The sequence below is a fragment of the Centruroides sculpturatus genome, unplaced genomic scaffold (assembly GCF_000671375.1).
Source record: "Centruroides sculpturatus isolate CEXI.00-Female unplaced genomic scaffold, Cexi_2.0 scaffold208, whole genome shotgun sequence".
NCBI lineage: Eukaryota > Metazoa > Arthropoda > Arachnida > Scorpiones > Buthidae > Centruroides > Centruroides sculpturatus.
Window position 1 is genome coordinate 720202 of NW_019385210.1, and position 16193 is coordinate 736394.

The window sequence follows — 16193 nt, forward strand, 5'->3', positions numbered from 1 at the left end:
AAGATTAAAAAAAAAAAAGAAGTTTTAAAAAGGGCGTGAAAGTAGTAACGATTTGCGATAATAAAATTATAGGAGAAAAAAAAAGCAGATTTGCTAATCTCGAATAAATCGGAAGAAGGAACAGTTAGGTAAGCAGCTGTTGATTTTTCTTTGTTAATCAATGGTATTAATAATATTGTATGCATTTTTGGTGTTTTAAACGATAAAAAAAATTTTTCGTAACTAAGCTCTTTATGTAATTTGCATGGTTAGTGATGTAATCATTAAGTGTGCAACCATAAATAGAAACTAAATTAACGTGACATTTTGTTAATTCTATTTTTTTTTTCTTTTTTTTTCACACGCTGGGGGAACTTCAGAGTAACGTCACACGTGCATGACGTCACGTTACTTTTGGAAACGCACTGTTACCATCTCTTTCATTCTACTTTTTTTTTTTTTTATTCTCTCTCCTGACACCAGTCATTCCAGTCGGACAGGAATTTTCGTGTCTCTAGGGGAGGACATACAAAAGAGAGAATGACGGGGGGACTTGAATAGCACGAGGAAACTGCATTCGACATCTGTGTGACGACTTTTGCAGCGTGAGTCACACAGTATGACCACAATTCGCCGCTGCACATGCTTATGATGTATAGAGAAAAGTGCATCACTGTTTTGTTTTGTAAGAAGATTTAAAAGTTCCCTTTTTTTTTCCTCTCTTTTTCTCATTGTGCACGTAGGAACTTCGTGTATGCATTCTTTTTAAAAGAGTTTTGACTAATGTAAAGTTGCGAAAGACGTAATATTTACAAAATAGAAAACGGATATTTTACGATTTCGTATTTTGGTAACGTCTAGTTAAGAATTTGGGTCAATAGCTGGTCTATAAAAGTGCAGACCGCATCAAATACTACTGTTATTACTCTTGTTTTATCTCGTCCCAACTCGTTAACGACAGAATGCTATTATGATGTATTTATCATTTTTAAAACAATAAACATTGCTCTTTGCGTAACACATTTCCTAACAAAATAAACAGAAGTCAATACGTGTGTTTGGATTATTAAAATGGCGGTTGGTTATGTGTAAGTTACCCAATCGATGTTTTTCCTTTGTTTAAAGTGTAAGTTGTGTTCAAGGACGCCGATCATTATCTGCAGAGAAGGCTGCGATAGGCTCTGATTCTCAATAGGTTTTAAAACAGTAATGCCGTATATCCTGCTAGCTTCAAATACAAAGATGCCGTGTTTGTTCACTCTTTTTTGATGACCCTTTCAGAGCTACTTTTTCTCGAGATTTTAGAGTTGTTAATAGGCCTATTGAAAAATTCGCTCGAACAAATTGATTATTCCACGCGAATTTCGACAGAAATATCAGTAAAAAGGTTAGTAAAATGTAAGTGTAGTAGAAAGATGCGCTCGTGTAATTGTAGATGTTGGTATTTATACTCTTAAATAATTCAGTTTTGATTTTGCGGAAACTCCCTTCCTCCGTAACTGTTTATAAAATAAAAGATTGAAATATTATTCACAAAATAAAAGAAAAATAAATGTATATTTATATATAAACTAGATACAAAATTTGTGATGATTAAACACATTTATAACCAACGTTACGTAAGAGATTTTGTATAGGAATGAAAAATATTATCGAAACATTAAATAAATATTTGTAAATCTTTTAAAAATAGATTGATTTATAATATTTATTTGTTATTTATTTCTTTTTTTAGCTTCTAGTTGAATTTGACGATTTAGACTGGAAAAAAAGGGAATGGATCAAGATCTACGACGATAAACTCTTCCTTCTCTTTCTTGTTGAACACACTTTGGTCTGGGCCCCTCGAGAAGATAATCCTATTCGTGGTGGAGCCAAAAATCTCTACTGGCCAGCTCTGGTGAGTTTAAATAAATAATATACTTATATCCAGTGATAAATAGTTTGCGTACAAGTTCGAAAAAGTGGCTAAATGGAGTGTTTGTGTCGTCGATACAGCACTTTCAGTTCGTCTATTTTTAGACGAAATTGGTGTAGCCGGTCTTCCACTCATTTAGTTCCAAAGGTGTTTGTTATTTAGGAGAACGGAAATCTTTCTTTGTCATCTTTCGACTCAAAGGTTAGTAGTCTGTAGTCTGTACCACGTTCTATTCGTTGATAGAAATCGGTTTATCACCGGAATTCATGAAGATTTTATAGTAAAGTCCAACTCTGAACAAAGAACGTTTTTCAGTTTGTCTATCGAAGTGTGATATACTCGATAAGTATTTACAAAGTTTATTAATTACGTAATTTTAAACATGCCAAACGATTTTAGACGTTATTATTCTTACTTCCCAATGAATTCGTACGGTCAGATCTTTAGATTTTTTTTTGTGCATTAGTTATTGCAGGCATTATTTATAGGAACTAGAATTTGGGTAGTGTCTTACGGTTTGTCTTCTTTTTAAATTTAGCATCGCTTAAACTCAAACAGTCTTGACAATAGAAATACGAATACTTTATTCTAATCACGGATTTACAACAGTCGAGAAGATCGAGAGAGAGTCTTGAATAGACGTCGAAATCTATTATATTTTTACAGAAATACTTAAAAATGGTTTCAAAATTTTGAGGTTTCTTAATGCACGAATTTCTAAAATGATGAATTAAAATTGCTCCTGTTCTAATTTATAATTCATGAAACTTATAAAAGATGATCATGTTTCATTTAATTCCAATTATAAAAATTTGAGTTTACATTTTGAATTAGTTTGCATTTAACAATTCACTTTAGTAAAAAATAATATCATTATAATACTTGGAGAGCATTCAAAACTGTTTATAAATTTTATAATAACAAAAGACTATTAAATGCTATTAACTTTTTTATATTTCTTCGGAAAACTCGGCATAGATTTTCAATCTCCGAAACTCGAAAACAGAAAATCTGGAACTTTTGGAAACAGAATTCTTTATTGTTCAGCTTTTAAAAAAGGCAGAATAAAAAAAAAAAACTAGTCTATCTACTTGATGCAAGCCCTTTCTTCATAATGGTGAGTATGACAGATGAGATTGTACACTTTTGAAACTGGAGGCCGGTCAATTCGTCCCTACATACAGAGGACATTGTCCCGTTATATCATTGATCGTATGTTATACAGCCCTCCCAGTCACTTCTAAACTTACGGCGCCGTTCGTCTTATTGGTCAATAAAAGTTGCAGATTGTGGCATTTTCCGTTTTCGTCTTGATAATTCGACACGATTTTTTTCTGTCGAGACGACAGCCTCACGCTTTATTCTGGTCTCGACTTATGCCGGTGGGTTGCAGCATATCTCTAGACTCGTTTCGGGAACTCGGCCCCCTTACTCGACTTCTTCACCTCTGTATGTTGGGGAGATTATTCCGACTTGAAGCAAATTTCCACGATAACAAAACTTCTCTCATGTCTGAAGAAGTGCCGAGGTTAGAGGTGAAAGATAGTATGTCACGAGTTACAGTTAACCGACGATAGTGAAGTACTGTTAGCCATAAACAGGATATTGTTTTTACTGTAGAGGCTTGCAGGCCGTAAAAAATTACTCTACGTTATTAATGACAAAATTTTAAGTTTTTGACTTTATAAAAATTCTTTATATACAACGGTATAAAGGATTTTCTTTATCGTAATAACCCGAAGCATTACAAAAATAATCACTTATTCATCTTACTTATAGATTAATTGATTTTGTCGAGCTAAAAAATAACTTGTATGGTATATAAATATACATAAAAATCTATAAATATTCAATTGGAAAACTGGTAGATTAACAATTAAAAGAGTAATAATAAGAAAAAAAGTTGTCAGGATATAAAATCAAGGTTAGTCATTTAAGGAAAGTGGAGAATGCAATTATCTCAACCAGTTAAATTGCCTACAAGATATATTCTTAGTAATTTATAGCGTAGTTGTAAGATATGAAGCAGTTATAAATTTAGTCAGATTTTCCTTCATAAATAAAAATTTTCGAACTGATAGCAAATTTTCTTTGGAAAATTCCGATGAGTTTTATTTTTAAAGAAAAAATTCAACTCCCAAATTGGGTGTTAAAAAACGAATATGTTCTGTAATCACGGCATGTTATCAATGGAAGGTTTCCACAAGTTCACAATTACGAATGGTCTCTTTAATTTTGCCAGTTTAAAAGTAGAAAAGAGGGGAGATATATGTAGAAATGATCTGACGTGAAAAGACTTCGGAATCAATACTTCATCCCAGTCAGAAGTCTGTAATTACCAGTGACAGATATGTAGAATATTGCAGCTTGCTAGGTTGCTCCTTGCTTGCTTTCTTCCTTCCACTCCGCTAAACTGACCCTCGAGTGTTCCTTTTATATATCCAAAAGGGATTATCGACGTCATTCAACAATTTTTCTTCTCTGTCGGCTTTTAAAATTCTTAGAAGTAATTGATACCGTGCCATTTATAAATTGATTCCTGTTTATTGCTTAGTAAATCACGAGAATGCCGCGTTGAGGCCATCTACCATTGATACGTTTCTACCATATTACAGCCGCCTTGTAATTTATATTGGTATGTGCGGAGAAAAGACGGCATAGCTCTTGGCTTGTAGAATATGTTTAACAGATCATAAAACCCCCTAAGATTTATAGAAAGGCCGGGGATTAATTTTTACACTGGTGCGATTCATACATATCTAATGTTGTTTGTCCAACTTTAGTTGTCTGTTCCATTTCTATATAGTCACGCCGAAATATTTAGGTTTTTAAGTTACACTAGCGTAATTTTAATCGCTACTTTTGAATATTAAACTAATCTTTCGGAACAGGAAGTTGAAGAACTCAACGCGGATTCCATTTTAAATGTGGTTGCACAGCGGATGTCCTCGATGAACGTCACAATTTTCTCATTCACTAGGGGGGAAAAAGAAAACAAGAAACTAGTGAAATGAATCATCATGCTCTTAATTGTGGTTTCGAGCGTAGTTTTAATGCATTATCATAATTTTAATAGTGGAACACAAGCATGTATGGGGAAATAACTTATCATTTAGTATGCCTACGCTAAGCACGTAGTGTTTCGCAATGCTCGAGTGTGGTGTGGCAGAAAATTATATACCTACCTAAATTGCCATTCTTCTATTAATTGCCCGAATAAAACGGAATAATATAAACCTATGGATAAACGTTAATTGCTAAATTTTAACCGTGTGTATTTAATGCAAATTGTATCTTGTTTAGAAATTAGTTTTGCCTTTTTTTTTTCTAGTCACGTTTAAAAATCGTAACGTTTTCGTGATATTATTCGCTTAGATCTAAAACGTCACGAATTAGAAAGTAGGCCCAACGATCACATACATAAGCTGGTGTTCTGCACTTAATAATTTACCGAATAAATCCTTTGTACTTTCTTACGAAAGGAGTACGATAATTTGCCAAACGTAAAGTTTTAACTCGGGGGGAAAAAGTAAACTTAAGTAGCACACTTCAACTTTTTCTGCTTAGCATTAATAAAGTAGGCATAAATGTCGACCGAGTTCTGCAAAATTGATTAAACTTAATGAAGCGAAACGCTGGAAGCAACGCAAAAAAACAATCTAGACTAAATTTAGTCAACTAACTGGAATTTCGAAAGTAGCACGATTATTTTATCGATTTTAGAGACAGATTTCTCGGCGAAAACAGGCCTAGAAAGAGCGAGAGAATAAAAAAAAAAAACCGTGGACCGAACGAACAATACTTAAACTTTCATCGAGTTAATCTTAAACAAACAAAAATTTCGGCATGTTAAATCATTATTGACACATGTTCTTACTTGCCAGTGACAGTTATGGGTCACCCTCATTCTTCTTCACTCGAGAAGGTCACGAGAAATTCCAGTCTGGTTGTTTGTTTTTGTTTTTATGAGTACATCCATTAAAAATAGGATGTCGGAAGACACCGGTTAAACGAACTCGAGCGAGTTTCGCAGGTTTCCATTATCCGGAATTCGATACGATTCGTAGAATTAATCGAAAAGCGCTGCCTTTAACCGGGCGTGAGTCACGACGAATATTACATACATTCCGGTTAGAAAAAACGACGATTACAAAAACAGAATTAATGTAATTTACGGAAGTCTGTAAAGAATATTCGCCAATAAATACGCCGTAAAAATATTTTATCGAAATATAAAGTAATCGGAGTCACAAGTTTAGAATTCCAGAAATGTTTTAAAACAACACTCTTATCCATTGTTTAAGAGTAGTCAACCGATAGCAATAGAAAATGATCGATTCGAACACAATGCCGACTTCTATCGTCGTCGAGCAGCCTTATTTTTTTTTTTCCTTTTCTGTTTTTGAAACGAGTTAAAATGGGATTGTGCACGTTCGAATCACAAGGCGAATGCCAAAGTGTTGTATTTGAACCAGTTTCAAGGTACGAAGCGTATCAAGTTATGGATAACGGACGAATAAAAATATCGAATTAATTGGAAAAGTTTCGAATTTTCCATAAACATGCGCCGATCGTTTTTAATCGTTCGGTGTCTGTTTATAGAAGGCTAAAAATTTAATTTCCTTTACTGTAGATAGAATAGTTGTGTATCAAAAACCATTGACCTACATATGTATAAATTATTGTTATTTAATACTGTAGTAGGGCGTGATAGTGTTATTTTTCTTTTGTTGTCATCTCTCGAATCGCTTTCGAGTTGGAACCGTGCCATAAAAACACCAACACCCTTTCGAAAACAATTTAGTAATCGTAGCCAAACTCGGCACTGCCGTTTATTTATTATTAAATATCGTGAAACATTTTTTAACTTTATGGCGTTTAATTGATGTATTAATGTATTAAAAATATTCTGTTTTCATTGGTCGGAACGAGCTGTGCTGCGCGTTTTATGCAGATGAGACCACACCTATCGTAGTGTTGTTGTCGGCTATTATATACGTGCCGTGTTTTGACTCGCGTGTATTTAGTATTTCCGAGTGTCCAGTTAAATTTGTCGAGACTACCGCCCCGTTTGTGTTTGCATTTACCAAACTCCGGTGGGTGGTACGCGATCCAGATTACGTTTTATCTGTTTATCTGCCTCCTTCGTGCGATTAAACAACAACCGAGGGACGGTGAGATACTTTTAAAGTCAATGTCGAAAAATGGGGATTTTGCTTTGTGCCGGTAGAAATAGCCCATAAATGACAGATTGGCGCTCGAAACAAAAGTCTTTTATTGTTAGTTTTGGGAGGACAATTCCGAGTTAATTACCAAACAAATAAAGATGATGCTCCAAAGACAAATAGACATTTTCTAAACAGGAAACGATTCTTAGAAATTCGCTCGGGATATCTCATCAATTGTTTTGGCAACATCACCCTGGGGAATGTTCTGTCCTACATTCACAGCTATTACAAATGATGTATTGTCTCTTGTGTTTTCCTTATTCCAGTCTACTCGGTGACGTAAGTCGAATACTTGACTACCGACCTTAGAGAAGGCACAAGTCGTATTAAATGCCTGGAATTGATTAAACCGAGAAAAAAACGACTTCACGTCATTTCCTCTTCTTACAAATCTTAATTGATATCTAGTTTGTTTATACTTTGCTTATTTTTGCGACCTTGGTCTTTTCACTTTGTCCTTGCGAATATTTACGTTGAATGACGAAGGGCCTGCTGCCTCGAGGGTCATTTCCGCCTCCAAACTGTCGAGATGTTACTTTTTCTTTATGCAAATAATAATATTTAGTAAAAGTTTTCTTCGAATGTTTTAACGTTACACAAACTTATGTATATTTTGTCTGAAATGCAGACGTATTTCGAAAAACCAAACATCCGTGTTATTATTATCTGAATCTTAAAATGCTTATAAATAATAGAGCAGCTATCGTTTTATGATAATTTTATCATTCTCTACCCCCGTTGGCTTATAAAACAGTTCCAGATGGCTTTATAGAAGTATCCTGCATAAAAATTATAATGACGAAGTACGTTATTGTTTATCTCTCTTGCGTTTTTTCTCTCGAGCTTCATCCGGTTTAAGCACTAATCGAGGGTTTTTCGAACGAGGGATTTCCGGATCACATTCAAAGTGTCTGTGCTTCTTCGAATTCATAATTAAAGTTTATAAATGGGAAAATTATACGTCGGAAGCCTCTGTTACGGAGGCACTTAAAACAGTTATTGCTACTTCTAGAATATATGTAAAAAGGCCAAAACGGGTTTTGGGTTCGAGCTAGGGTGATTCGCACAAATAATTAAGGCGTCACGGTGCATAATTAATCGTTAATTACACGTGGCCGGCAAGAAATGCGTCTTGTAAAATTTATACGTAGAGAAACGTAATTTATATCGTAGCTAATTGACTTTTGGAATAACCTCTGTCTTCGTGTGGCATACAATATCCAGCAGTTGGTGTCAATTTACCTCATTTCCCATCTCGCGTCTGTTCTCCCTCCGGTCGGAGAGTGAGAACATCCCGCTAGGTCATTTTCGACTCTGACCCCAACTGCTGCAATCTGATAGACACGAACGGGGGGTGGGCTGCCAGTCTAGCCCCCAAGGTCTCTGAGAACAAGTGGAGAACCAGTTTTAGACAATGTGCGCTGACCTTGAAGCGTCTTTGTACCGTTCTTGCTCCACTTCACCTTGAAGTCTGATTTTGACAGGTAGGTTCACTAATTTCTCGAGGTTTTCTATCACCTTTAAGCGCCTACTTTCATTGTCTCGTATAATTACCACCCGCGGAACCTCGTCATGTTTCCTACGGCGTCGGTACGTATAATACTCCCGAATTTCATGCCTATTTAAATAGAGATCTATAGTGAAGTGTAATTTTCCATGCTGCGAAAGCTATAGATAATCATGTCGGAATTTGTCACCTATTTATACTTATTGACAGAATGACTCTTATTGTAATTTACGTTTCACCAAATTATCGCTGCCTACGAACGAAAGTTAATGGGTGAGAAGTTTGCCAGGGTATACAATGCCTAGTATAACTACAGTTAGACGTATCTAATCAGCTCGTTTATTAGATAATTCGCTTTTGCAACATGCGATAAACGTGTTAGATTACCGGTACTTTTATTGCGTAAGATAAATAAGCGATTTTTTGATTTGTTTTATATATATATATAATTTTTTCCCTTTACCTTGACTCCTCATAATATTAATATTGAGGTCTAGAACTCTTAAATTTAACGATAAAAATTATTTTTAACCCTTATCTCATTTCGAATAGTTATTCTACAGCAATTGGGGTCGAGAAGTTTGATATTTATAAATTAAAATATATGCAGAAAAGAACGAAATCAAAAAAAGTGGTTATCCCTGCCGGCTTGGCCTTTTTTTTTTTCTTTTCTTTCTTTCTTCTTTTTTTTCTGCGATTGTTTCTGTGTGCCGTTTAAATTTCGAGATATTCTCCAGATACGCAAAGTTTTGTGTTGTGATGAAAAGAAGTGTGGAAAAATCTGAATGTCCTTGGACGGATTAGAAAATAGAATCTTCAGATTGAGGACCGAGTTTTTAGCCTGGATGCAACCTCTAACCTTTGAAGTGTAAAGCCCGTGGGACAGACTCCAAAATTGTTGATGAAATACTTCCAATGGATGCGAGATCTTACTCTTACAAGCTGGCACATGTGCACCTGCTTATAAATGAGTTTTGCTCGATATCGAATGGAGTAGGCTGCGTACTTTCGTGTCAACACGCAAAGTCAAATTATAGAATCGGCAAGGCCACTCACACGAAAATATTAATCTTGCAGGAAATTAGTTTTTCGTTTAAATAATCGATTTTTTTTAAATATATATATATTTTTTTAATAAATGATAATTTAATGTCCGTGTTTATTATAGTGTATACTTCCATAAGAGGAAAGATTATCGAGGGATTAACTTTCGCCATCGATTATATTTTCGTACTTTGTTAGGAATGTTTCCATTGGATTGCTTGTAATTGGCAAAAGTTTTGATATTTTTTATCGGAGAAAAAGAGAGGGGTGGCAAGTAGAAGCTTGGAATGATGTGTCAAAACAAGAGATAGCACGAGGTTAAGTTATTTTTAAACAGAAAAATGGAGTAATTCTAGAACGCGATCTGATAAAATCGAGCGATTGGTCACAAAGATTATCGGAAAGCGATAAAGGATTTTTGGTTCAAAGAACTTGAGAGAAAAATAAAACACAACAGAATTTCGCCAAGAAAATAGGGGATATTACATCGGTCGAGTCAACAACGTAATTTTTCTTAGGAGAAACAATCGCAACAGTCTTCGTCTCCGTTCGTTAATAACCTACGGCTTGTTTCGGATAATTTCCCAAGATTCATTCTATTCTGTTAACAATTAGTAACAGGCAACAGCGATAGGAATCTGTCGGATATTAAAATCGAATAATAAAACGAATGCATATTTTGGAAGCCTTTCCCACAGAATCTACCCACACCGTGTCAAGCGCAGATGCGTAATATATGGAATATACAGGTGCTACCAGCTGCTGGGGTGAATATTGTCATTTGTGAGTCAGCGGGGTTGTTCGTTATTATGTTATTACATAGAATTCGAAGAATTGTGCCACGCAAAGTACGGGAAAATCATCGAAGGATTCCGTGTGTCATCGTTGCGAAATTTACAAGTGGCAAGTCTTGGTCTTCTGGTTTAAAAATTTAATAATAATAGGAGGTTTCCCTCGGGAACTACGTTAGATAAATATCGACAAGCAGCTCGATTCGAAAAGTGCAAGTTTTCAAAGCGTCTAGCAACGTAATGGTTAGGATATCGATCGGGTGCGTGCTCGTATTCGATCGATGTTATTGACCGAATGTAGTAACTGTTGATGTTGTCTGTAGCAAACACACCCTTACGTTAGTTGATTGCCTAAATGGTATCGGTACACGAATCCGTCCCAAAAGGGTTGGTTACTAAATAACAGTCAGAAACTTTTGCCTGATTGTGTCCGGAAATACCAAAGACGACTTTGTTTCACAATCGAATTATCGGAATTGCTTCGCTCTCTCTCGCTTTATTTATTAGAAAAATATTGCCGAGTAAACACACTTATGGCACTCCGCTTTTGACATTCTCGTCTTTTACATGTTAAGACGTTATATCGAAGAAGATTGAACATTTGCCTCGTTTATACGTGGGGAATAAACTTATGTTGGAATGTGCGAGTAAATAATAACACGTCTCGTTGTTTATCGATAATGTAGAGAGGTTCTGTGGTGCTCTCTTCGTTCAAAACCGTTCTCGATACACTTTAAAAGCGAAATTTCGTGTCAGAATTAATTTACTTTAACACATGAAAGAAGCGAATATACGGAATTCGTCGAAAGGCGTGTATATATAGTTGCGAGAAGGGATTTTTGTTGAAGATCCTTGGAAGGTAGCCAGGATTTTTTTTTATGTAGGTGTTACATTGTAAGATGCAATAGCCAGATATATTTATAGCGAAACGTTACTACAAAGAAATTCTTTACGTAATCTCCCCAACAGATAGTTGATATGGAAAACACGCTATCATTTACCCTGCGGTCATCTATTATATCAAATATGATAAAAAATTCAGCGAATAAATATTTTGTCGATGGACGGAATGCCTTAATGTTTAGTATATTTTGTATACGTTATTGATTTTTGCTTCTAACGTTCTCCATCATTAAGGGTTTGATTCTTTGTGTGAATAGCCACATCAACATCGTTTAGCCAGATAAATGTCACTCTTCCCCATTCTGTCCAGTGTGTTGGGTGTGGACGCTTAGTGATATACTGCCTTCTGACTCTGCCATCCATCAACTCTGTCGCCTGCAGCGGCCTAGATATTGAAGTGTTATTGATCTCACCCACACGACTATCCTAACTCGCTTTCTCCCGTTATTGCTTGGCATGACGTCAGGACGTACTTCCTTTCAAGGACGAAGTTCCTCTCAGCGTTTATCCGTTATAGGCAGGAAGAAAAAAACTTATTCGCCACGCAATTAGTTTGATTTATGCAGCTGTTAGTTTTACCGGAAGTAAAACTAGTAAGGCAACGTCCGCCAATGGAGAAAGGGAAAAAAAGGGGGGATATTTAAAGAACCACCGGGTTTGGAATCGCGTCTTCGATAAGAGACGATTTCGGTCTAGAACGGTAAAAATGTCAATTTTTATAAATTATAATCCGGGAGAGCAACATAAAAACGAGTTGCCCAGATTACTCTCTCGAACGTTTAGCCGTAACTCAGTTGATGGCCTACTTCGTGAGCCACGATAGTCATCCACCAATTTCGTGTTGGAAAGTATGGCTTCGCCACTGAATAATTTGTTGCTGGAAAGTGAGCTGCACAAAATTGAAACGGGAGCTGCCCTCGATTGGATGCATTGCTTGGCTTCCTAAGACCTTAGTAACGACATTATTATTATTACTTTTTAACGTCCGAGAACACGAACGATAATTCTTCCCATTTCCAGGAAGAAACGAGTATCAAAGTGCAAAAAAACTGCATTGTTTTTAACGATATCTGTATCATTCACTTTCTATTGAAACGTGGCTTACTTATTTAAAAATGCTGTTATAGTCTGAGTGTATTTCGAAAATCGTCGTCTATTCGTTCATTTTGAATGTTGCAAACAAGTACAGAAACACAGATATGTAATAACGCTTCGGAATCTCTATTAGAAGATATGTTTACCACGTACAGGCTGTTTTTCTGCTCGATTCGCCTCACAAATCTCGACAGACCGAGCGTAGGTTGCGTGCAAAGCGAAAGGAAGTTTTACCAATAGCATTTCTCCGAATATAATAATTTCCTATAATTTTCTTTTGATATTAACGTTGTTTTTACCGACTAGTAATGACGACAGCTAGCAAAAACGACAGAAAAACTTTCGCCGTGTTTACTTTTAACAAATGTTTTATCAGAAAAATTGAAATAGTGGCGTGTTCTTAACTCAAAATCGCAATTTTTTTTTTGTTTTAATGGGTACGTCTACAATACTATATTTTAACCGTGGTTATGTAGCAACACTTGTTTTGTGCTATCGTATTTGACTGGAAAAAAAAACGAGTCGAAACAAGCGTAAGTTTTTCAAGCTGGAATAACTTTGTTCGGTCTCATCAAGGACACAGAAGGTGAATGAATCAATTGTCCTTCGAGAAAGGGTCGTAGTAACCTGCCACTTAAAAACATCTCGCGTCAGATAGAACTGGAGATTGATGTCGCCTATAGCCATCCGGCAATCGTAAGGCAACAATTTCAAGGACGTACCCCTCGTAGAAATCCGATTTCGTGTCAGATCAATCTCAGAGTACCCGATTTTTTATTTTATTTTTTTATTTTAAAGTCTAGCTTTCTTTGCTTCTCTCCGACGCTACTACTAACCGTTATTCTTTTTTTCCATTCTTCAATTAATGTGTTGACCCGTACGATGGCAGCTCTAATAAGTAATTCCAATTCGAAACCGTAGTGTTTCGAAAAGGTGTGGCGGTGAAGCCGTATATCTTCTGACTTGCATAACATACATGCAACACCTGAAACGACATTTCGGTTGCCAACCGAAGGCTGTTTAGTTGCCAAGGCAACAGCTTCCAGAAACTGGGACGTCGTAATAGCCATTAAATTAAAATCCCTCGGATGTTGCCAAATATATCGATCCCGTTATCCCCCCTCTTCGTCCCCACAGTCTGTTGTTATGGTAACGTTCTTGTGACATTTCCCGGCTTCCACAATCTGTTGGAATCTGGTTGTGAAGGACAAAGGATTCGTAATAAAGATTGCTTGTCTATCAGGTAAGATTTCGATCGTAATTCGAATTCGCATAAATTATATGTTAGCGAGTCTTACAGCGTTACACACGACATCACGACTATCATTTCACAGAAGAGATTAGAAAACACCATTTCTTTGTTATTCTCAGCAGACAGAAGTTTATTTATTCTAACTAAGGATCCAACAATAAATTTTTAAAATATTTATAATTTCCAAGTGTTAAAAAAAGGGGGTAAGTATTAAATGGCCTTCCCGGAGTGCACCTTTCACCAGCGAAGACTTCTTTATTTATTGATAATTTGTAAAAGTTCTCATCTTGGGAAACTTTTCTGATAACTGATGGGAACTAAGTGAGATCGTGATAATTTCGAGTACGTGACGCGAAAAGCTACGTGACGTGTTTGATTGTGGAATACGTGATATGCATATACCGTTATGTTGTAACAGTCGAAGTTACTTTTCGATCGATTCTCTTCTTTTTTTTTCCATCATCTCGATAACCTAAATTTTCCTGATGGGGATAACCTAAATAACTTATTTTTTTAACCCCCGTTTCTCCTTTGAAAATTTAAATTACGTTTAAAAATAAAAAAAGGGTTCAATTTCATTAATTTTTTCTCATGTTACACCACGTAAAAAAATGTTAAGGGAACAGAACTGTGTTGCAAAATTATGTTAGAGGTTATAAATATATAAGGATTTTAGATGTCAACCTAGTGCTCTCTTTATGGTGTGGCAACAAACGTGAATTATAGTTTATAAATGCTAAAATATTGTTTTCATGCCGTTACAGCGTAGAACAAAAATGCTGGAAAATATGATCGATGCTCGAAAACCCGAAAAAAAAAATTGTTTATGAACAGAAGATGAGATTTTCTCCAGGCGAAATTGTATTAAAACCGTTGTAAACAATACCACATGCAAAAATATTATGCAACGAATGTTGAACATTCAATAACTCGGGCTGGAAAATTGCGTAGATTTTTATCTTGCTCAATATCTTACGATATTCTTGTAATACAGAACATCTTCTAGAAGATAAAATTTATGAAATTCATTAACAGAACTGTAAACAAAACAAACTACCGAATCAAGAGACATTAATTACAACACAAACATAAATAACTTCGCTTGTTTATTGTAATGTTCCATTTATAATTACTGTACGAAACCTTTTTTTGTTTATGTTAAAAATGATTTTTTGCTCATTGTTCGTTAATATATATATATATATATATATTTTTTGTTGAAAAGATGAAAAATTCATTTAGAGATTTGTCGAAATTTATTCTTTAATGGCCTACGAGGAGAGATCTTTGCGTATTAATTGAACTGTTAAGGAGTCGTTGTGGTGGATCGGCCAAGTGTGAAATGCATTTCGAATTCCGAATCCTCTAAAGTGATTTAAGAAGAAGGAAGACCGTAGTGGCCGACGAAAATATTTCATTAGTGTTAAGTAGTTTTGCGTTTAACACTGTCGGTAAGCTAGCCGGACATTAAATAACATAATCAACTAGGTCAGGGACATGTCGCTCGTGTGGCACCTGATATCAACATAATAGCCGAAACCACGCTGTTATGTTATCTGGTGAACTCCCTCGGGGATCCGATGACGCCATCGCACAACCTGATTTTCGGACGGGTTCAACACCGCCGATAAAAGAAAGGAAAAAAAAAACTACTAGATGATATTAGCTCCTACTGGTTTATAATTCCAGAGTATGAACAGATGGAGAGAATTTTGTTTTGTTTTTTTTTCCTTCTTTTAAACATGAACATCCATTATGGATCTAACGGTTTAAGCTCTTTGTTAGGCCTTACACAGTAGATTTGCAGTTTGTTCGACACTGGATTAGTTAGTGTTGACTTTTTTAAAAGTAATAATATTTTAAGTGATTCGTTGTTAAGCTACTACTGTTAAAAAGGAACGTTTAGATTTCCAGGAAAGATTGGGTAAAAATGCCATAAAACTAGAGTTTAATTAAGATTAAGGATAGGGAAAATTGATATGTTTTCCCGGAAAAGTTTGCTTTAAAAATAACTCGGTTGTAGAATTTTAACTCTTTCGTAATAGCTTATCATATTTTATAAATTCTCATTCAATTATTCATGAGTAGAATGCTTTTATATCCTTTATCTGAATGATTTGTAAGAATGGGAATTATGGCATTACGGCACGAAGTGGATGCTAGCAGTTAAAATTCTTCAAGGTCTTAGCTTAAATGCACCACCGAGATCCTTTAGAAAACACAATTTGTTTCTAACTAATCTTAATGAATCCGAAAAGGTTATTATTGTACAGGCCAAGGCTTACTAGGGACAAAGAAAATATCTAATATCGTCGTAACATGCAATTACCAACAGGAAACTTTCCCCTTCCTCCCCTTCCACGAAATTTATCAATTAATCAAATAATTCCTGCCTACTCGTCCTGTAAACTATATTCAGTTAAAAAAAAAATTTATTTAATTTTTTTCCCTTTCGTGTCTCTAACCTAAATCGATG

At 35.4% G+C, this 16193-nt stretch overlaps 1 protein-coding gene across 10 annotated transcripts in view; it reads left to right on the plus strand.

Annotated features, from left to right (window-relative positions):
* LOC111636156 (lysine-specific demethylase 3B-like) overlaps positions 1–16193 on the plus strand; it is a 172779-nt gene that overhangs the window by 108491 nt on the left and 48095 nt on the right. For 8 of the 10 annotated variants that reach the window (XM_023381342.1, XM_023381339.1, XM_023381340.1 and 5 more), the window contains one exon: positions 1715–1879. In XM_023381342.1, the coding sequence (XP_023237110.1) occupies positions 1715–1879 (165 nt within the window). Of the gene's footprint in view, positions 1–1714; positions 1880–8392; positions 8610–8674; positions 8923–16193 lie in introns of those variants that run through there. The other 2 variants (XM_023381349.1, XM_023381347.1) reach the window with 2 other exon arrangements.